The following is a 23,129-nucleotide window of genomic DNA, read 5'->3' on the forward strand; positions in this document are numbered from 1 at the left end:
TCCAGAGTCCTGGTCTTAACATGTGATTTACCCTATTAATAAGTTGGGGCCTACTTCTGACCCTGGTAACTACAGGACTATCATGATCGGGCATATTTTTGCCAAACTTTATGCCACTACTTTGAACACTATGCTATCTAGAGAGTCTGCCAAGAGAGGGTGTAGAGCAAGAGGTCAAGCTTGTTTTCAGGCAATTTACCAGACTATGGATCATGTCTTTATGTTGTGAGCTATTATTGAGGAGGCTAGGCACCACTCTGAGAAAGTCTACTACTGTTTGGTGGACTTTTGCAAGGCTTTTGATTTTGTTACTAGGATGGCCTTATTTCAAAGACTTAACGAGATTGGGATCTCAGATATGTTGTTGCTTGCTATTATGAGACTATACGAGAAGGTGATTGGTAGATTTAGGACTTCGGAGGGCTTTTTTGTTCCGATTCAGAGCACCATTGGGGCAAAGCAGGGCCGTCCCCTTTCTCCCACCCTTTTGGGGTTGTATATTGATGAGCTTGAGGATTTCCTTGTGAACTACTCGCAACTTGGTGACAGGTGCTATTTACATCAGGTTTTGGTCTCCAGTCTCCTTTTTGCAGATGATGTTGTTCTCTTGGCCTCTTCTTCTGATAGTTTACAGAGATTCCTCGATTGTTTGGCTTCTTTTTGTGATTATTTCAGCTCATGGTCAATATGACTATTACTTGGGTTATGATCTTTAACTGTTTAAAGATCTCTCATCTTTATTTCTTCTTTCAAGGGTAGGAGGTTGAGATTACTTCTTACATGTATCTCGAGGTGAAGTTCTCGGGACCTTGCTTTAGCTTGAGACCGACTATTCAGTCTAGAGTTAAAAAGGGCATGGGTTCCTTGGCTATGCTCGAAAGACAGTGCTTCAGACATCATTGTTAAGACATTCATCCAAGCTGTACCTCTTGGACTCCTTGGTTCGACCGACTGTTCTCTATGACTTAGTGGTTTGCGAACCTTCTCTTCTTGCTTCAGATTGGGCCTCTAGAGAGCATGTTCAGACATTGCTTTTATGACATATCATTAGATGTCACAGACTCACCCCCCACAACATTGTTTTGGCCAAGTTTGGAGCTCATCCATTCAAACTTGTGGCCATTTTTGACTTGATCTGGTTTCTCCACCGGCTTCGAGGCTTTACGGATTCAATTGTCGACCGACATAGATATTCTCATTTACATACGATTCTTCTGTTACGGTTATGGGATCTGACACTAGCACTAGATCTCGTTGTTGGTATGCCCAAGCCACCTCTCTGTTGAGTTTGATCGAGATTGAGATTGATCGTCTTCCTCCTTACTAGTTCTTGCTGGATGCTTCTGGTCACCTCCTTCCCTCATGACAGGAGTTGAATGAGCATGTCAAATCGGATATCTATAGACAGTACATTATCACTACCTGACATAATCCTCCTCGTGGATTATGTCTGAAGATGGCCTTTTATGCTGAGCATTTTCTTGAGATTCAGAATGGTATTATTGTTTGCCCTGCTTATCTTTATTGGAGGTGAAGTTGAATGCGGGCCTCACTCTTCACACACACTTCAACATGATCCTTATATGCGGAACCATCCCGGAATGAACATTGAGTCGTTCACTCGAAACAATTCGGCAAATTGATTTGTTGCCTTCTAACTAGATGGATTATGCTATTGTTCTTAGAATGAGAAGCTAGCAACTAGACCTCTAGTATGAAGGATTTGATTAAACTATATGAGAATGCGTACTAATCTAAATGAAATGCATATTAAGCTAGAAATAAAAGAAGCATTTTAATCTAAATGTATGCATTTTAACACTAGTATGAGATTATAATGCTAGAAATTTTAAGGTAAGAATGCAATAGTAATGGATAGATATTTCAGCATAAGTTCGACATAAAATCAATTCAACCTTTGTAATGAGGAATTGAAGGCCTCTTAAATAGAATCCCAGAAATCGACCGATGATCGAGATCAATTGGAATGAACGGTCGAGATTGAAGATGAGATTCAGTTAGAGTGGAAACTTCTTTGTGTAGATGAAGTTAACTATTTCAGATTTGAGTGTCATGGAGAGTTAACTGATTTTTTTTTGAGTGTGAGAAAGAGTTAACTAAGTTAATTCCATTTCGAGTTCCAGTTCACTTAGAATTTCCATTTTTGAATTGAAGAGAAGATTTTGGAGAAGATACTTAATTTAATAAAATAGGATATGACCTCATAAATGCATAATTTTAATTAATTGAATAATTGAACTCAATAATTAAAATGAGGACATTATCTTATTAAATTAAATACATTTAATTCCTTTGTACATAAGCTAAAGAGGTAATTTTATTTTAATTAAAGTATGAACACATATAATCAAATTAAACTTAATTAATAGGTTTAATGTAGCCAATTTGACTCAATAATTAGGAATTAAATAGAGTGTGATTAAGGCAGATTAGGGTTTTTCTGCATTTGACACTTAGGTCAAGTAGCAATAATCAAAATCAGAATTGCCTAGTAAAATAGGACTTAGGATTGATCAGATAGACCAGAATTGTTTTAGCATGGCAATGCCCCAATTTTGGGGTATTACATTTGCCCTTCTTTGGATGAATGTGTGAGCAGCACATTTGATTCAAAGAAATCAGAAGTATGGAGCATAAATCAAAAAGAGAGATTGGCTCCGAAATTGATGATACATAGACCAATTGATAAGCTTTTTAAGGTTATCTCTAGAACAAAGCTTAACCTTAGGGAATCTAGATAGAACACCTAGATACCAAAATTGATGAGATCGATAAGCTTTTTAAGGTTATGTTCAGAATGAAGCTTAACCTTAGGAAATCTAGATAGAACACCTAGATACCAAAATTGATGAGATTGATAAGCTTTTTAAGGTTATCTCTAGAACAAAGCTTAACCTTAGGGGATCCAGATAGAACACCTAGATACTAAGCTTGATAAGCTTTTTAAGGTTATCTCCAGAACAAAGCTTAACCTTAGGGGATCCAGATAGAACACCTAGATACTAAGATTGATAAGCTTTTTAAGGTTATCTCCAGAACAAAGCTTAACCTTAGGGGATCCAGATAGAACACTTAGATATTGAAATTGATAGACCACATATTGTCAAACTTCACAGAATTGTTCCTAGAACGAGACTCAATTTTTAGGAGTCAGGGTTAGACTGTCCCAATACCTGTTCATTAGTGGATGACAAGATTAATCACGATTCATAGAATTATCCCCAGAACGAGGCTTAATTCTCAAGAGTCAAGGTTAGACTGTCTCGATACTTGTCCATTGAATAGTGATCGAAAGAAAGAGCTTAGAATTGTCCCCAGAATGAGGCTTAATTCTCAGCAAGAGTTAGGATTATCTCCAGAATGAAGTTTAATCCTTAGCAAGAATTTGGAATTATCTCCAGAACAAAGCTACAGGATGTTTGAGTCTCGGATCAACAATGATCTCTTGGTTTAGAAGAAAACAATCATCAGTCGCCTTAAGCTCCACTGAGGCAAAATACATAGCTTCTTCCATGGGAGCCAAAGAAGTAGTATGGTTAATAAAATTTCTAGTTGGGTTGTTTGGGAAACCCTTGAAGCCAACAGTCACACACTATGACAATCAAAGTTGCATTAATTTATCAATGAATCCAGTTTTCTATAATCGGTCTAAGCATATTGAAATCCCTTATCATTATATTAGAGAAATGGTAGATCAAGATGTTCTCAAGCTAGAATACATAAGCACAAATGAATAGACAACTAATGTGCTCACTAAACCTCTTTCCAAACCCGAATTGGAGTATTTCAAAGGTAAACTTGGAATGTATCAATTATGATCGTAATTACTAAAAACAATTTTTTTTTCTTTGAAACATATATGTATGATCATACAAATTCTTTATTAAAATGTTGGTATCTCATAATTGCATGTGATATGTAATGAAAGGTGACGATCTTTCATTGACATATATTAATAGAAGGTAACCATTGTAAGGTGACGATCTTACAAATGGTAGATCTGTTATGATGACAAACTTTATTAAGTTGTTGTCCCGGAGTGCTGGAAGTCATGGTAATGAATGTATTATGATCAAACTTTATTAAGTTGTCTTAGAGTGCCGGAGATCATAATACTTTTCATGATAGAGTTCATGCCATTGTGATTTCGGTTATTTGATAGACTACTCTAGATTACTGTTCTGAAGTATTGAAAATTAGATAACCTATTCTCCTGATAGGTATCAATGAAGTTGATAGTAGTGCACATATCAAGAGAATGTGAGAAACTTTGGCGTTTCACTTCTCCCTTGCTAAGAGGGAGTGTTAAAGTGTAGCTTCAGTAGAAGTGGAGTACACATTATGCTTAGTATATATAATAATGATGGAGTCACAAATTCATATACTAAGCATAATGTGTACTTCAATTCTATTGAACCTACACTTTAACATATTCATACGTAAGAATATGGAAAACACAAAAAGGAAGGAATAATTCCTCTAAAAGACAAAGATTTTGGAATTTTGTCAAGATATATAGATACTTCTCCTTGGAATTCACTTTTCCCGCTTTTCTAAAAAAACTTGCAAATTTCTTCAACTCACTAAAAAGGTTCCTTTCTGATGAAGTTTGGAATCCTCTTTCACGAATTCCAAGCAAATTCCTTTTCTCTCTCGTTAATGATCTTGAAAATTTCTTTGAAAATCTTCCTTCCAAACTTTCTAAATTTCAGTCTTTTCATTCCTCAATTCACTCTTCAATTTTATGTTTGAGAATGAATGAATGAATGGTTTGATTATATAAGCCATCCTTCTGAAAAATCTGCCATAAAGCTATAGGCTAATATTAGCCAGTTGCTTTACTGAGCCACCAAGATTCCCATTTCTCGTTTTTCAAAGGTTGCCATTTTGATGCTTGAAGATAAGTCCTCATTCATCCAATTTTGATTTTTTAGGAATTAATTAATTAAATAATCAATATTCTTGTTTTAATGCAAAAATCCCTTTTCTTTCAATTTCTTCCAATATATCACTCTTTGGATTATTTTCAAAAATAATCAAATTAAATATTAATAGAAATTAATATTCAATTTTGTATGTAAATCCAAAAAAAAAAATCTTGAATAGCCATTTTAAAAATTGTTTTTTAAATCTGACTATTTGATCCTTGAGGAATTCCGTTTTTATCCAATTTATTCTCAACCATTTCATTTTTCGAAATTTTCAAAATTTATGAACTTTCACAAGATTAATGTTTTCAAAATTTTCCAAATTTTCACGATTTCTCCATCTTCTGAGACTTCTCAAATTTTCCTAGTCTTTGACTCTTTGCTCGTTTGGATTTTGCAACTTTTACATTTTTCAAAAATTTCACAACATTGTGGATTTTTCCATGACTTTTTCCATTGTCCGAGATTTTTCCAAAATTTTCAACTTTTCAAATTTTTGTAAATTTTCCAAATGCTTTTGGGATTTCTCCAATTTTGAACATTCTAAATTTTTCCATTTTTATGATATTTTCCAAATCTTTGAAAGCTTTTAACTTTTCCCATTAAAATTTCCACCCTTTCAGATTTCTTTTTTCCAAATCTTCAACTTTTTCTCAACTTTCAGATTTTCCCTCAAATTTTGTTTTTTTTAGTATTTTTTGCAATCTCATCTTTTGGCGCTCTACTATTTGGAAGAGCTGGGAGTTTTTATTGTCATGGACACTTTTTGTGAAAAAAAATAGGAAGAGCTTAAATATTGGAGGGATGAAGGATTTCCTACACCGAAAGAAATCCTTGATTGAGTTGAAACTGCTCTCCATGAATTATGGAGAGCGCAATTTTGGTGAGATCGTGGATTATGTCTACGGGAGACTCAATCCTTGATAGGGTTGAAAATGCGCTCTGCAATTCAAGTAGAGCCCAATTTTGGTGAGGTCAAGGAATTTTGTTGTGAAGGACAAAGTCCATGATAAGATTGAAACCCTGCTCTGGAAAGTATGGAGAGCACACTTTCAAAGGAGTGAAGGAATTTATAATTACTGGACATTCTATGAGAAGGACAAAATAACACTTCGTAATACATGGTGAGCGTGCTTTTTGGTGGGTTGTGGATTTTAATTTGTTGGAGATTTTCCTTGACACGGACAAACATGTGCTCCAAGGAGATGGGAGAGTGGGGTTTTAAGGTAGTGGAGGAGTCGGTTGTTTTGGACAAAATCCTCTAGGAAGGTGGAAACATGCTCCACAAAGTGAGCAGAGTGCGGTTTTGAGAACATTGTGGATTTGGAGAGGTTTGGCCCTCCTCCATCATCATTATGCGCCTTTGTTTCATGGGATTCCACCATGGCAAGTCCCAGCTCTACTACATCACTCCACAATCCATGCACGTGGTTCTGAATCGCATGTGACTTTATGATTTTTTCTTCAACATTCACAACCATCGAAATGCTCAATCTTGCAAAAGGGGATCCTCCAATCGTTGAGCCCATTTCCGTTGTCTGGAGATGATCTTTCATTCTGCACATGGTCAGGGTCTGACATGTAAGAAAAATGCCATCATTTCTAATCCATCATCCATTGCATTTTGCATGCAAAGGAGAATGCAGAGGGGTCCAATGAAATGGGGGATAAAAGTGACAAATGGTCACAACTTGTTCCTATTCTCTATTTGTAAAGTTTGTTAATTTTAAAGCTTATATGTAACATGCAGTGAAATTTGAATCAAATTTACAGTTTACTTCAAATTTATCCTTCCTTTAGTTGTCTGAGATCCTTTTCTCCATGCATAAAGTTTGGTTATGCTAAGCTTGGGATTCTTGAAACATTAAAATTAATTCTAATTTCTTTTAACTTCTATCCACCTTTTGAAGCATATTCTGATAGAACAAAAAACGTATAGTGCCTTAGGCTTGTCTCTGTTGTAGTTTATTATAGATATTTTTGTATTAGAAAAATTGTTCTTGCAGATATGTAATTCTAGCTATGGACTTTTGGTCACATTTTGAGAAAATCACATGCAGTGCAGCAAACAAAATCTCAAAGAGACAGAACCCAATGTGATTTCTTAGGTTTGATGATTGCATTTCCATCTAGATATTCATGGGTATAGAAAATGATACTGTTTTCACGTGAGCTCGATGCTTCTGGAACTATTTTTTCAGACTAACTTATTTTTGTGGACTTTGAAAACCTCGTGTTTACTATACTTTCATGTATTAGATGCTCCATTGAAACTCATTTTTTAGTCACAGCACTGGACTGACTTATTTGCAAGAGTGATGATGTTTTGTGTTAATAAAATATGCTATGCAGGTTGTGAGTGGGCTCAAACGGGAAATACCTTCTCCCATTGGGAGGCCTATCCAGGGAGCAATTCAAACAGATGCAGCAATAAATGCAGGTTTGCAAATTGAAAGACAATATTCTTGGTTATTGTATTGTGTGCTTCCATGTATTGAGATGATCTTGGAAGTATCCAAGGATTCCTTATGCTCTCAGTAGGTTATACTGTGTTCTTATATGCTCACAACCGATTTTAGTTTTTCTTTTTTAGATTTTTGGTGCTACCTTTTTTTTTGCTGCTTCCATTGCTAGCATCCTGTTGTGGAGTTTACTTTAATGACTGAAAAATGGAATTAGTATTTGCTTGTAAGAGTTTTAATTTCTGGAAGGGGTATTTTGACATCATCTTGCTGATCCCTTGGTCCTTTTCTTGGTGGATAACAAGATTGAAAACAAAAAATGACATTTGCTCCTGCATAGGTCATGTTCCGCATAATAAACAACGAATATTATCAGTCACAATTTGAATATGGAAAAGAGGAGCATTTAGACAGATAATAGCTGTTGAATTCCTAATAACACTGTCAAATTCCAAACCAAATTAATGTAAACAGTGGATCAAATCAACTTGACTACTTGGACATCCATTCTCATTTCCATTGTTGTGGATCAAATTAACCTACCTAACCAAAAATCCACTCTCATTTCCATCGTTACATAATTTTTGGCATATAGCAGTTGGTTTTACATTTTGCAATCCCATTTGATTTGTTTGAGTATAATTTCATCGTACAGGACATAATAAAGTAGAATGCTCTGAGCTCTGTAGTCAAACTTATGTAATGAGGAAGAACGTATCCAAATTTGACTAATATATGCACACAGGGACCACATCTTGTAATCTTAATTAGAATTGAACTAATAGCTTGTAAAAGTCTCATAGTTGATTACACATGTTCAGGAATGGTACAAGGGAATCAGATTTAGCAATGATTAATGGATTGTTGACTACTAGTTATAGTAAGTGCTTGCATGACACCAACCTTTCTAGGTTTCTTTGGGTTTATTCTCTTTGATTCCCAGAGTGTGCTGCTATTTATAGTAAGTGCTTGCATGATACCATTCTTTCCCAGTTTTCTCAGGCTTTTTCTCTTTGGTTCTTGAAGAACACTATTATTTATAATAAATAGTTTCATGGCATTGACTTTTTTGGGTCTTTCTGAGGTTGTTTTCTTTGGTCCTCAAAGAATATTGCTATCAATAGTATGGGCTCATGTCGGGATCAATAAGTTTCTGATAGCTTCTGTTGGTTCAAGCAGTGTTACTGTTTTTGGATGGTGATTACCACAGTTTGCAAATTCTTTGAGTTGCTCAGTACGCTATTTTTTTGCCAAATGACTTTTCACAAGTTTAACTTCTGCGTTTTTTTAGATGCAAAAGAACATGGTGAAAATGTTGACATAGGGAAAAAATTGTTTAAAATGCATTTTTCACATGTTTCTCTATAAAATCATGCATCTTCTCTTTTGAGGTGTCAATTTTTATTTTAATATGTTTTCTTATTGAACTTAACAAAAGGAATGTTTGTTGAAGAGATTTTAATTTTTAGTGCTTTTGAAGTTGCCGAGTTTTTCCAAAGTTTTTGTCGAGTTGAAAATTTTGCGCTTGCCAAGTACTCTTGGAGTTTGAGTCTACAAACTATGGTGATTACATTGATTATGAGATCTTCGCAACTTATGATGTTTTGAGTTATTATTTAAATAACATTAAAGAATTATAGTAAAATCATTTATTTAATGTTACTTCAATTTAGTGAAGTGGCCTTATATTGGTGCCAAGGGAGCTATTAGGTTTAAAATCATTTAATAAAATGGTTTTCAGACAAGAGCCCAACATGAGGTGTAATGTAGTGACTTAAGGTTAGTTAAGTGAAAAGTCAAAGTCATTTTATTATCACTCCCTGAGGTCAAATCAAATTAAAAGAGAGGAAATGAAAAGACAAAAAAATGGAAAATGAATAGACAACCAGAGGGGAGGTCAAGAGTCTCTACAATTGGTTATAAAAGAAGAATGAGAGGCTCGTTTTGATTATGCCTGGTTTGTTATTTTCTCTTGGAGAAGTTTGAGAGCATTTGGCTTTTAGCTCTGAAATCTGAGGACGGAAATCCTCAGAATTTCTTGGTAGATTTGATGGAAACCCAATTCATCTTTGGGGTGGATTGATAGTAGGACTCATTATTGTGCTACTTGGTTTAGACTGTTGGAGTTTGATTCAAAAATCTCATGGAGGTTTTACAGTTAATTTTAGCAAATTAGTGAAGTTTGTTATAGAGACAAACTTGTATGAACATTGAAGCCATTAATTTATTTTGCTTGGAAGCCTTAATGGTAGCTTGACTGTCATAGTATAATAGAAATAAGAAAGGACCTTTTTTTGCTAATTGGTAATGAAGTTTCGGAACTAAACTTAAATTTTAATCAACTTAGAAGCGAGTATTGATTGGCATAGCATTGAGAATTGAGTTGGAACATTTAAATACCCATATCATGGAACTTTAGAACATTTGGGCATGTGATTTAAAAGAGCTTGATTTTTTATCAATTTGCTGCCAGATTCTTCTGCTAGGGCGTGGGGGATAGTGGAGGACATGGAAAGAAAGTTTGATTCCTTTTCTTGATGCTAGGATTTCCTCAAGTTAGTATAATTAATACTGATTCTTCTGTGTGCTTAATGGAAGAGCATTTGAAGGGACATGCTGTTTTATCGATTCATAGTGAATCTTGAATGGGTGTCTAACTACAGAGGATTGTCATGAATTTTTTTGAAGTGCATTTTTTGGCCAACTTGCATTATATTCATTTTCCAGCTGTGCCTATCGCTAAGGAGGACACTAAGCCATTTTTAGGAGACCTAAAATGATTGTTGCAATTCTAGAGTCTGAAGGCAGGATTCTCACTTTGTGTAAGGTATAACAGGTTCTAAGATGGCCGATTTTCTCTTCATAATGATCGTTGGGAATTATTGTGTTAATTGGGAGACGATTGGTGCATAAAATTTGTAGTTACAAACTGAAAACTATGAGAAGAATGAAGATATGATATGAAGCTGTTCTGTTTTGAGTTGTACCCTTCTTCTGTAAATAATTTGATAAATCTTCTGTTTGAGATAATATACATTTATCTGCTAATTGAGAAAAGATTATATGGAAGTTTAAGTCCGCTTCAAATGTCTGAAGGCTCCAATCTGATTCAAATTACAAATAAGGTGTCTAACTCTGATCTGGAAGTTGATATTTGATCCTATCGCTTGCTTGGAAAGGTGGTTTCAGTCCTGAGTGTAAGTCCTTGTTTCTGTTCATCTACTGTCATAATTCCAGAGTAATTTTCAGATCTGTATTCTTCCGGAAAGCAGTCCAGTCAAGGTATTCTTGAAGTTTTCAGTTTCATGGCTGCAAGGCATTCATTTGGTATCAATGTTTGTTTAATGAATTTGAATTTGAACAATAAAATGAGAATCGATGTGCCAAAACTACATGCATGTTACTCATTTCTGAAAACTTTCACCTGAGCAGCATTACACCTAAACTCAGAAAAATGAATCAAATATATATGCTTGCAAACTGTTTGTTAAAATGCCTATGAAGCTGAACTGGTGGAAGTGGTGCAAAGTATTTGGTACAAACAGGTGTTGGACATTACATAAGGAGAAATAAGGAGTTGATAAAGTTAAATTTAAAAGACTGCACAACCCTAATTAGGACAATGTGCTTAGGTTTTATAAAAAGGCTTTTGGAGCTCATTCTCAATATGCTAAAGATTATTATTTCTAATATTTTTCTGAGTGAGAAGGAAAAACCTTGCATGGTTCTAGAGACCAAATACATTTCATTACAATTCTTTGGAGTGTTGAAACCCTCTTTTGGAAATCCGTTTTGGTGGTAGAAGATCTATCCTAGAGGATAATCTGTTGGAGAGATCATTAACATATTCATAGTGCGTTCAAGTTGAGATATTGTGTGTTTTCCTTAAATGATAGGTTTGTTGAAGAAAATCTATTTATCATTTGAAGTATTCAGAGCCAACATCGATACATCTCTGCTTGGCATGTGATTATTCTTGTTTCATGGTGTGGAATTTCTATAAATTTTGCTGTGTGGTTATAACCCCCTTACTAGGCTTAGGGTTTTAACTTCTTTCCCAGCATGACAACATTAAGCTTAGGCACAGTTTTTAATATTTCTGTTTGCAAAATCACCCTTGCTACGGTGTTTATGAGCAGATCCATGGATAGATGTTGGTTTGAGAATCACATGTATTTATTGCAGATTTATTTGGCAGAGATTTCATGGGTTCTAGTTGTTGAGCACAGTTCTATGGTTTCCAAAGTGTTAAGATCAGCCATTGAAAGATTTTCCTATTGCAGAAGTATATGTTGGGTGAAGTTAATAGAGGTTCATTTTGGGCAAATATCTTATAAGATTTGGCTGTGGAGATAGCTCACCAAGATCTAGAGGCTTAATGAAAAGCACAAGAACAAGAGAAGATTAATAAGAAAATATTGAAGTGTATTCTTGCCTAGAATGCAATAGAATGGATTCAATGTACATAGGAGACCCCTTGGTTAATTAGGTCAAGTTGAGACTATTGAACATATGTATATCGGATTTTCATTGATGTCAACAATGGTTCAAAAGGAGTGCTCTGCAGTCTTCTTAAATGTTCCGCAGTGATGCGGTGACAGTATTGTACATATGTGTTGGCATGGATAAATGGTGACCAATGTAATGATTGTAGAAGGTGTATCTTGATAGCTTGGGTCTTATCCGGAGTTTTGGAGAAGGTTGTAGGCATCTTCTCATGAAGATGGCTAGGTAGGACTGTTTTGGTGAGCAATTTGTCAGACTGCATTGTTCTTTTCGTAACTTTTGAATCAAGTCATAAACTTTAAGATAGACCTTTAATTATAATTAGATAATACAATATTATTAAATAAATAATGATAATTATGTTGGTCTGATTTTTCACATTTGCAGAAAATTATGAAAAATTTAGTGAAAAATCATTTGAGTCTTTAAATATTGCAGATTAGGGTTTTGTTCCTTGTATTTTTCAAACCCTTAGATTGCCCTAGTTTTGGAAAACCCTCAAAGTTTTTCAGAAAAATGTTTTAGTGGTATATCTTTTCACCTAAGGAAGGGCTTGCGCAAGCATGAGTTCATTTTAATTTTGTTTAAACCTTACGTGGCCGTGCTTGGCTTGAAAATTGCTTAATCATTTTATTAGGAAATACCTCTGTTAATACAAAGTTTTTATAATCGTTGATCTTGTTCAGATCAACGGGTATCGCATGCCCGCAATTTTGAGATGCAAGGTTTTTAAATAATGTGGGCATGCAACTTGGTGACACGTAGCCCTTACTTTTCTAAATTCTAGTAAACCATAAAAAGATTCATAAGTTGTCAGAAACTTTTGTAGGTTTGTCAGTACTTTTGTGCACGTTTTGGATTTCCCGCGATATCATTGGTTGAATCACCAATAGAGATGTGCCTTTATCACCAAGAAGCGTCAACCATTGATTTCATTTGAATCAAGGGCTAGCGCTTTCCCGCAAGGAGATGCTCGTCAGATAAATAATGGGGGGAATCAAAAATTGGACAAGTGGCAAGGTCTGACAAGATGGGCCCACTGATCTCAAGGATGGATGTCTTCCGTGGCAAGTGTCAGACAAGTTGGAATGGTTGAAGAATTTTATTCGTCACTTTGGCCAACGTGGTGATAAGGATACCTGATTCTATAATCGTTGATCTGTCAAGGATCAAAGGCCGGCGCGTGCCCACAATTTGAAGCTGCACGAGAGATAAATAATGCGAGCAAGCGGTTTTTTGACGTGTGGCAAGGTGGGGTTGGATAGTTTTAATTGTATGCTGCAGTGTGCCACACTGTAAAAACGATTGCTGACATGTACTGCCAGATGTGCCATTGAAGAAGTTTGACTACCGAATGGAAGTGAAGTCTTATCAGCCATAGATCTTTCAAAGATCTATGGTTAATGCAATCCCGCATTATGAAGCTGCAAGTCAGATAAGAAAAGCAGGTATGCGCCTTTGCGACGCGTGTCATAGTGGGGCCAAAATATGGAAGAATGCTGAGTCACGCCATGTGGTCTACCACTTGTTCTTAGCTGGAAATACTTATGATGTGGGTGCGGAAAGTGTCAGAAATTAATGCAATAGTCAGATGAGTCAGAACACGCGGATTGAAAGTAGTCATTTTATTGGTCCAAGTGGATGATGTGAGCGTAGAATGTAGAGTTGTTTCTGATTGTTGATCTTATCCTGATCAACGAAGGGCGCTTGCCCGCAATTTGAACTTGAGTGAAGTTTAAACAAAGCGGGAATGTGCCATGCAGACACGTGTCCATGGTGATGTCTAAAATTTTAAATCAGAAGCTCTGCAAGGTATAATCAGTGTCATCATTGATCTTTTGAAGATCGACAACTGACGCAAGCCCGCAATTTGAAAATGCTCGTTAGATAAGAAAAGCAGGAATGTGCCAGCACGACACGTGGACTGAATGAGGTCAAGTACTTGCTCGCTCAGAAGAAGATATGGGATCTGCTAGCGTGGAATGTTGTCAGAAGGTGCGAACTCATATGGAGGTTTCCCATTGGTCAATATAGCTGATTGGATTTTGTTCAAAAGTGAATTAATCTGATTGTCGATCTTGTCTTGATCAACGAATGGCGCTTCCCCGCAATTCTAAGGTGCGAGGATTTTAAATAATGCGAGCAAGCGCTATTGTGACACATAGCCTTGTTTTTAAAAGCCGTAAAGCTTGTTTTTTAAATCAGAGCCGTCCGATCTGGGGAAAATCTACGGATAGGATTCAAATTTGGTTGCAAATTGGAGGTAATGGTTATTGAGAGTAAATATGATTCAGCTTTCATGCGTGTGATTTCAATGTATGAAAAGAACCCATGATCTCACCATTAATGAATCACCAAAGCACAGAAAGAACATCAGGGCATACAAAATTTTCAGAGCCAGGGCACGGAAATTCTTAGTTAGCACTCTAGTAAAATTGTAGAAGATATCACATAGTGTAGAAGTGTGAGTTCTAGCGGGTAAGTACTCTGCGACTTTCTAAGAAGTTCAAAGTATCTGCTGTTGTGAAATTTCTATGGTTTTATTCAAAATGCCTCCTCGAAAAGAGTTCACCGGGCAAACAGATTATTTGAAACGTTTTGTGCACGATGACTTTCTTGAACAATTCCCCTTATCGGTACATGAAATAACTAAGGGGAGGGAACTCATTCCAAAACATCCAAGAGTAGTTGTAGCAGAAGGTTTTTACGACAAAGCTAATTGGGTAAGGGATGCCCAGGTTTCCATGGGGGGTCTGGAGTTGTTTAAGAAATGGTTTTCAGAATGAAAATTGGACACTCCTATGAGTAATGTATGGGAGTTCGATATTGGTAAATTAACGGTCCCCACAATTTTCTTTGATAGTGATTTATTGATGGATTTGGCAAAGAAATATGATCCAATTACAGGGTGGGTAAAAAACCATGCTGGAGTGAATCTGTTTAGGGTTTTTCTTGAATTATTTAGTGAGGTTTTCAACCTCAATCCTAACCATGCCGTACATGAAACTATTGACATTGATGACCATCAAGCAAGGTATGATGCACAAAGAATTTACTTGAGAACAGGGCCACTGCAAGATTATGTTGCTAAAATTGGCACTTTGCCTGTAATTACAGCTAGTACCCTAGAGCCATTGTTGAGAAGACATTTCAACCTGAGAGCTCAAGCATCGTATTTTTCTCTTTGCAAGATTTTTGGGATAGATGAAGTTGATCAAATTCCAGGCTCTATTGTCCTTATCATGGCTCAAACTCTTCAACTTGGAATGAGTACTATTCTGGATTTTGCTACTTTTCTTGCAAAAGAAATTCACAATGGCTTGGTGGGGATAGCAAGGGGAAAAGTGGGCAAACCATTCTGTTGGTATTCATTGCTTATGCATGTATGCTTGTACAACGGATTCACCTTTTTCTCCAAGGGTATGGAGCTGGAAACAACCAGGGATGGAGAAAGGAATCCAGTTTAGCTGTGGAGTGTAGATATGACTTCAGAAGCTACAGATGCCAGCTATGTGAGATTTGATAGATACTTTGCTTCAAAGCTTAGGTTGCTCTTGAAAGGTGACAGCCCTAGAATTCCACAAGCATTGTTGGAATTGATTAGACCTAAGGACCATGCACAAGGACTATTGGTTAGTCATAATTGGGGGGATATAATCCCTTATAATGTTTCAACTGTAATAAGAGTATATGGTTTTGTGGGAAAGCCACATGTGTTGCCCTTTCATGTGCTTTTGAAGATAGGGATTGCTAAGCTCTTATGGCAGATAGGTACTATAGATGAGAGGGAATTGTCTAAGAAGGGTACCTTCTTTCCAATTGTTATTGTAGTGCATGATTTTGTCTTTGTCAGGAAAGGGTGGAAGCACCTTAATTTGTTTCTAGATAAATATAATATGGCAGAATCTCATGCCAAATTTATTGATCCTGAGGGATTCTATGACCTCTTAAGAGAGAGGGTGAAAGCTTCTCGCATGGTACAACAAGTCTACTATCCAGAGGATATAATCAAAAATATTTTCACTTTGCAAGAACGAGAATTGAGGAAAGAAAAATGGATAGTATTCAGTAAGACCCTAGAATTCATCAATGCTTTCGACCCCCAGTATGACACATTGAAAGATAAGAAATACCGGGGAGCTAAAATGCAAGCATTAATGAATAATTTTGCTGTAATAATTCAAACCATGAACGAGAAGAAAGCCATATATGTTGAGACACATCCAAACAAGGCTGCAGAGGTACAAAGAAGAATAAGCAACAGAAATGTGGTGGCCCCTGGCCAGTATACATTGCAGAGAAGGGCAAGTTATGTCATGATTCACAATGTGCAACAGGCACCCCTTCATCAGAAGCCAAGGTCAAGAAGTCCATCTGCAACCAGCTCTCCAAAAAGGCAAAAATTAGAGCAGGGGTCTTCTTCTTCTCAAAAAGAACAATACTCTCCAAGCCAGTCCCCAATCCAGATAGATGATGAAGCATCTCTAAGGGAGCAGCTTAGACAAATGGGTGGAGAAGGGGATGTGATTGTTACTTCTACAAATTTGGATGTTGGAGAGCCACAAGAACCTCCTACACCTTCCTTGGACCTAACCATTGCTGATTACTAAGGTAAGGAAATTGATCCAATAGTTGCCCAAGCGTCTGAAAGGTTTATTAATGATGAAAATTTTGTAAAGTCTAGGGGTTTTGCTCAGTTTTTGTGGAGATTAAACATGAGCAATTTTGAGAAGACCTATGAGAAGATAAAAGCAGAACAACTAGACAAACCTGATCTAGATATTAAGGAAGAGGTAAAATCTAATTTTTTGAATGATTTTGCCTAGTTTACTCCTGAAGTTGGGAGGCAAATAGTTAGACACTCAGGAGTCCTCCTTCTACCGGAATGGGATATAACAAATGCCATTGTTTTTGATTCAGTAAGAAAACAGAGGGATGTTCAGCTGAGGACTGCTAAAGAAATACTACAGGCTCATAGAGGAGTCAAATTTAGTGATGACCACCAAGCCCTTGTTATATGGTCCATGGAAAAAAGGGAGAATACCAAAATGCATGAGATTCCCACTGTAGAGCATACTAGTGCATTGACAGTGTTCAGGGCTGGTGAGGTAGTTAGTAAACAAATAATTGGAATGGCATTAGAGATGCTAACATTTGGTAGCATAGTGTCTGGCCAAGAGGAAGATAAATTTGCCCAACTCAATGCTAGGTTTGAAGAAGTTTTGAAAGCATATGAGGAAAGGGGTGTGCAGATACAGTCATTGGAAAACAAAATATCTCAAATGGAGAAGGTCCTTGGGAAAAGAAAAGTAGGAGAATCTAGCAGACCCAAGATTGTATACCCTCCTAGGCCACCTATTGAACCCTTCAAGTCTACTCCAATTATTGAGATACCTGATACTCCAGAAAGGCCTCAGTTCTATATTGCAAAGGATTTTGAAGAGGAGAAGAATAAGCTGTATGCAATGCATGTAGAGCTTAACAATCAACATGAAGAAAAATTGAGGCAAGGTATCATGTATTTAATAGATAGTATAGAATGGCCCACATTTTTTGATCAATTATCAAGGATTTCAGCAATTAGGGATGAATTGAAGCAAAATGAAGCTATATTCAGACCCATTGTACAGAAGTGGACAGAGAGAAGTTTAGATATCACTGCTATGTATATATCTGTTATTCATCTAACATATCATCAGATAGAAGGAATTTTTGATTTACTAAATAAGTTGCAAGGTTTTGATGATAAACAAGATTCTTTCTATAGAAGATTAACTAATTGTTTTTCCAAGTATTTTGTGGAAAAATTTGATTTATTCCCTTGTGTTCTAAAGTCAATTGATAAAATAAAGGAAAAGGAAGAATGGAAGAGGGAGCTAGATGAAGCCTTCTGTGAGAGAATAAATAAGGTTATAAATGAAGCGGGCCATCTATTGTGGGCAATGACAAATGAGGAGTTGGTAAAAGTACAGTTATTCTATAATATCATCAGAAAAGATTTTGTTGATTTAGAGGCAAATGCAAATTCTTTAGTAACTGTACAAAGAGAAATTCTAAATTTTGATTGGCCAGAGGACACTATTTACAATAAATGGAAGGAAGAATTTATGTCTATAGAACAGACAGAAGGAGATGATGAGGTGGAAGATGATGACAAAGAAGAGAGTACAAAAGTAGAAGCCACCTCTACTACTGATGATAAAGACAGAGAGGATCCTCAGATAGTGAGAGATGACTCGTCACTGTCACATTTGATGGCCACCTATCCCGAGGAACCAGAACAATAAAAGAATCCGATCAAAGTATTCTTGCCTTTCCAAAGGAAATAATAGAAGCGGACCCACAAAGGAAAGTTTGGTGTATCAGTTTTTTTGTTATGCACAATTTTGTCCTTTTGTTACAGATGCATGTAAAAATCTTTTTGAAGGACACCTGTCAGTCACATTTGCCCTTTGCTTGTTGCAACTCATGCCTATATAAATGAGTTTTCAAGGCAATGTGAGGGTCCGGATTTTGTACAATTTTAAGTCTTTGAGAGAATACAATCGGTCCAATAGTGTGTAGCTGTTCTGAGTTTATTTTCTAGTTGTACTTTCTGAAGATATATTGAAATGATAGAACCAACAAGTTGTTCTAGGCTGTTCTTTGAATTCTATTGGTCATTGTATTAGTCATCTGAAAGGATAATACAAAGGGGCATTTACACTATATTTGTGTCATCAATTTTTGTCTCCTTTTTATGGGTTTGTTTACTTTGAAGTCATTTTAAATAAAGTTTAATTTGGCTGAATGCAATCTGGATGGGTTGTATGATGATGTCACTGTTGCTTTTAATTCAAGGAACTATGGAAATGCTTCAATGAATCAGTAGGGTTTATGAGTTTATAGAAAGGATATTTCATAAGAATGCAAATGGGTGATTACAATTGATTAATTCATTTACAAGTTAATTGAATTAGATCTTCCACCAATATTCAATTTTCTGCCCAATGGATAAGGCACTGGTCATATAAGTCAGAAGTGAACAAGGATAAATTCTGTTGCTGCATATCATAACAATTATAAAATCAAAATCATTTTTCATTCAATATTGTTCAAAGTTATAAATGCTGGTCAATACTCATTTATATCTATTCTCTGAATCTTAGGTAGCTACTATTGTCAGGAATATTTGTAAATTCAAGGAGAATGACGACCAAATCTGCTGATAAGGGATGCATACAAGTTTGAGAACATTAAAGGAAGCGAAGTAAGCTGCTCATGTGTTAGTAGGTAATAGATGAGAATTAGAATGAAACTAAAAGAATCTCTACACAACAGTTTGCACTAAGAATCATCCCTAGGTATACCCGCCTTGGTTTAGCAAAGCCAAAAGAGTAGGAAACCATCCTTTGGTTTTGTTGAAATTGGGTCCAAATGGTTTACTTATATAATTGATAATAGGAATTGGCTGATCCTTAGGTTATATGAGTGTTGTCATTCTGGTATTGAACATTTTGTTGTTCAGTAGTTTTCAAACTCCAACAAATTAAATCATAGTTTAAATTATAAAAAATAAGAAATAATAATTAAATATATGCAACTATTATCAATAAAATAATATTTAGTACATGATTTAAAATAATCAAATAATAATAAAATTATAATGAATGAATAAATAAATAAATAAAAATATATACAAGAGGGAATATTGTAGAAAGTATGTTATTTTTCTAAATAGGATTTAGATAAATAATATAACACAAGATAGCATAATTTCACTAAATCTAATGAAGAGTCAAGATACATGCAATAAAGAGACATGACTCCTTTGAATTAAGATATAAAAGGGAAGAGAGATCATTTTAAAGAGGAAGGAAGAAAAGTATAAGATAGGAGTTAAAGAAGGATTAGTGGAAGAGGAAAGGAATGAGAAGAAAATGAGGAAGGAATTTCTTCAAAAAGTTGAAATGATGTGACTCTTCGAAAGGGTTGCAATAATGACTGGTTGACTTCAAAAAGATTGTTATTATGAAGTGTTGTGTCTTTTCAAAAGGGTTGTAATTATGATGTGTTTTGACTTTTCAAAAGGATTATGATTATGAAGTGTTGTGTCTTTTTAGGACATAGATAACGAATAAAATATGGTAGGACTGGAAAACGACTATATTCAAAGAGAGTTTGATTGTTTGTTAGAAGTTGTAATCTTTCCTTGGTATGTTTATAAACCAAGGTTAGACCTCCTTTATTTGTTGTTATAATATATTAGGATATAAGCCAAGGTATCCTAATATATTTCTTTTTTGTTCTTTTTTCCACTACATCTTATTTTGTCATCTAGTGGAATATGTGAGGACAAATATATATTGTAATTTGTAATTTAGATTATTCCTCCTTAAGAGGAATCTCACACTTGGCCTCACACACTTATGAATGGTGGCATTCATAGACATGGGAGTTACATTCTAACTCCTCTCTCTCATCTCTATTTAAGAGATGACCCTCCTCTCTCATTTCTAATGAGGTTTCTTCCTCTTCTCAATTATTGTATGAGCGATTGCTCTCTTGCTTTCTCTCTTTTTCTTTTTAGGGTTTTCATGCCTCATTCATAATGTCACAAGGGGTTTTCTTTGCTTTCCCCTTTCCAAATATCTTGTCTCATGGTGTTGGAGCTTGAAGCTTTCTCTCTCCTATTTTATGGTAATATCTTTTCATGCATTAACTCACTTAGATTCTTTCCTGGTTTTTGCTTATTTCCATATTTCTTTTTCCATTTCTAACATGGTATCAGAGCAGTTTAATTTTTGTTTTGAGTGTTTGCATGAAGGTATGATTCGAAGGAGACTCTTGAGAGAGATTTTACTAATTTCTTCTTTAATCTTCTTAAAATGGAAGAAATTGAATTTTTTGAGGTTTGGCTTGTTTACCGCCAGACTTGATTAACTTCTGTTTTGCTCTAATTTGTGCAGGTTACTTCTTATTTTCTATTAGTTTTCATTAATCCTCTTTGGACAGCCTGCCACCAAAGAGCTATAACTTGGATCTACCCAGTTTCATTTGCAGGTTTTATCTTTCATTTTCTGGTTGCAAGGCTATAATACCAAATGTAGTGATGCATTCTGTTAGTCTATTTGCATGCACTGTCTTTTCTAATATTTTATATTTCTTTGTATTGTCTTTTCTGCTCTGCAGTCACATGAATATATATATATATATATATATATATATATATTCATTCTGTACATACGTATATTTGTAACTCTTTTTAAAATTTTTTTAGACTGGGCTATGATTCCTATGTGGGTTGTATAACTCTATTGTTCCTTTGTTTTGGAAGGTTAATTGAGCTGTCGTAGCAATCGATGCTATTCAGAGGCTCTGTTTCTACTTTATTCTCGTGTTTTTTTTCATTTTCTTCTTTGGGGTAGCAATTTCTTGTAACCAAACCCATTTTGAGCTTATTACGCAGATTATTTGCAAAATAAGCACGTAATATTCTGGTTCTGCCGCTTTTTGGGAAATGGATATGGACATGGCGTTAATGGCGGATTACGGTGTTGCGGGCTTGCAGTACCCTCTCCCCCCCCGCAGGGGTTTTCAAGCCGCAGTGGCGAGGTGTGGCTAAGCCTCATCGGTTAGGGTTTCAATCCGACAACAAGGGTTCGAGTGTGTCACAGTGGGTGCCCGTACAGCCGGTGCCGGCGACGACGGAGCTCAGGAATCGGGCATTCGGCTCGTGCATCTGCACATGGCCTGCGTTAAGGCCATTCAGCGGAATGATTTGAAGTTGGCGAGCAACATAGTGCAGGAGATTTGAGTGATGATGAGAAACCCTAGCAGAGCCATGGGGAAAGTGGCGTCGCACTTCGTGGAGGCCCTGGCAAGAAGGATTTACAGTCTCAATAGACCCGAATCGAGCATCGGCCAGGCCGATGCGCAATCCGCGCTTCTGTACCACCATTTCTACGAGACTTGCCCTTATTTGAAGTTCGCCCATTTTACGGCGAACCAGGCGATTTTGGAAGTGGTGGAAGGGCACGAGAGGAGATGGTCCCCATTGTGGGCAGCAACCAGAATAGTTGCAGCTGCATCGGCTGCCTTCTTCCATTGTTCAGTTTGTATCCTTAACCTTTTCATATCTGCTTCCATGGACAGGTTTGCAGCCTGTGCAGCCTCAAGTTGCTCTACTGATCTGTTTGCTCTTTGGCTACTGTTTTCCCGCTCCAATTCACAATCCCTTAGCTTTTCCAAGGCTTCCTTCTCTCTAGCATTAGCTCTCGCAGCTGCTTTCAGGGCCTCTGACAGTTTTTCATTTGCAGGATCATCTCCTCCGTCTTGGGCTCCTTCATCCAATGCAACATGATTAGCTTCTGACGGTTCAGATTTATCGGCCATAGCAAGTGTTTTCTCCAAATGGGCAATTTTCTAAGTTGCTACACTTTTGGTAAGATTCTGAAGGCATGCACAGGTGTACCTCTAATACCCTCATATTGCCTTTAAAATTTGAACTTTAAAATATATTGTTTAAATTAAAAGTTTAAACGCTTGGTGGACCTCCTATTTTTTTTTCACAAACACTAAGAGGTTTTTTTTCCTCTTTCAAAAACTCAAATAAGAGGTTTTTATTTGAACAAAAAATGTAACACAAAAGAAGATAATATTGTTTTAAAGGAAATTACTTTTATGAAATTACAATATCTTCTATTTAGTAAATCTATATTCTTTAATAGTAAGAAAATGCAGTATTTTTAAAAAAATCTTATGATATTGTGACATTCTCATATTCTTTGATATTATGATATTTTGTTTTTTTTTGGAAGAACTCCACAACTGAAAAAGGTAATTATGTTTATTTTCTTTAATTCATCCTATGCATTTCATATACATTATCACTGGACAATCTTAACAAACTTTTTAAAACATATTTATTCTAAGATGAGAGCATAGATCATGTTTTAAGGCCTTGAGGTAATTATTTCAACTTGATATCATTTGTTAGCACTTTTAAGAGTCTTTTATTCAAACCTTGTCTAAATTTTTTCCATCATTATGAGTTATCATTTGAGTTATTTGAGTATTTATTCTCTAAGAGTATATTTATTCAAGTATATATGGGGGCCCACATATATGCCCAGATAAATATACAAGCTATTGTGATTTTATTAATTTAAAATATTTTTTCTTCTCTAAAATACATATGCTCAAGACTCCATTGCATAAAATCTCTTAAGTA

The 23,129-nt window shown here is 35.8% G+C and overlaps 1 protein-coding gene across 2 annotated transcripts in view; it reads left to right on the top strand.

The window, feature by feature from the left end:
• DEG5 (DEGP protease 5) overlaps positions 1-23,129 on the top strand; it is a 137,825-nt gene that overhangs the window by 53,268 nt on the left and 61,428 nt on the right. For both annotated transcript variants that reach the window (XM_089796957.1, XM_089796958.1), the window contains exon 6: positions 7,302-7,389. In XM_089796957.1, coding sequence (XP_089653083.1) covers positions 7,302-7,389 — 88 coding nt within the window. The remainder of the gene's footprint in view (positions 1-7,301; positions 7,390-23,129) is intronic.

This window comes from Cupressus sempervirens, chromosome 8, assembly GCF_028749045.1.
Source record: "Cupressus sempervirens isolate cs-2001-9-10 chromosome 8, ASM2874904v1, whole genome shotgun sequence".
Classification (NCBI taxonomy): domain Eukaryota; kingdom Viridiplantae; phylum Streptophyta; class Pinopsida; order Cupressales; family Cupressaceae; genus Cupressus; species Cupressus sempervirens.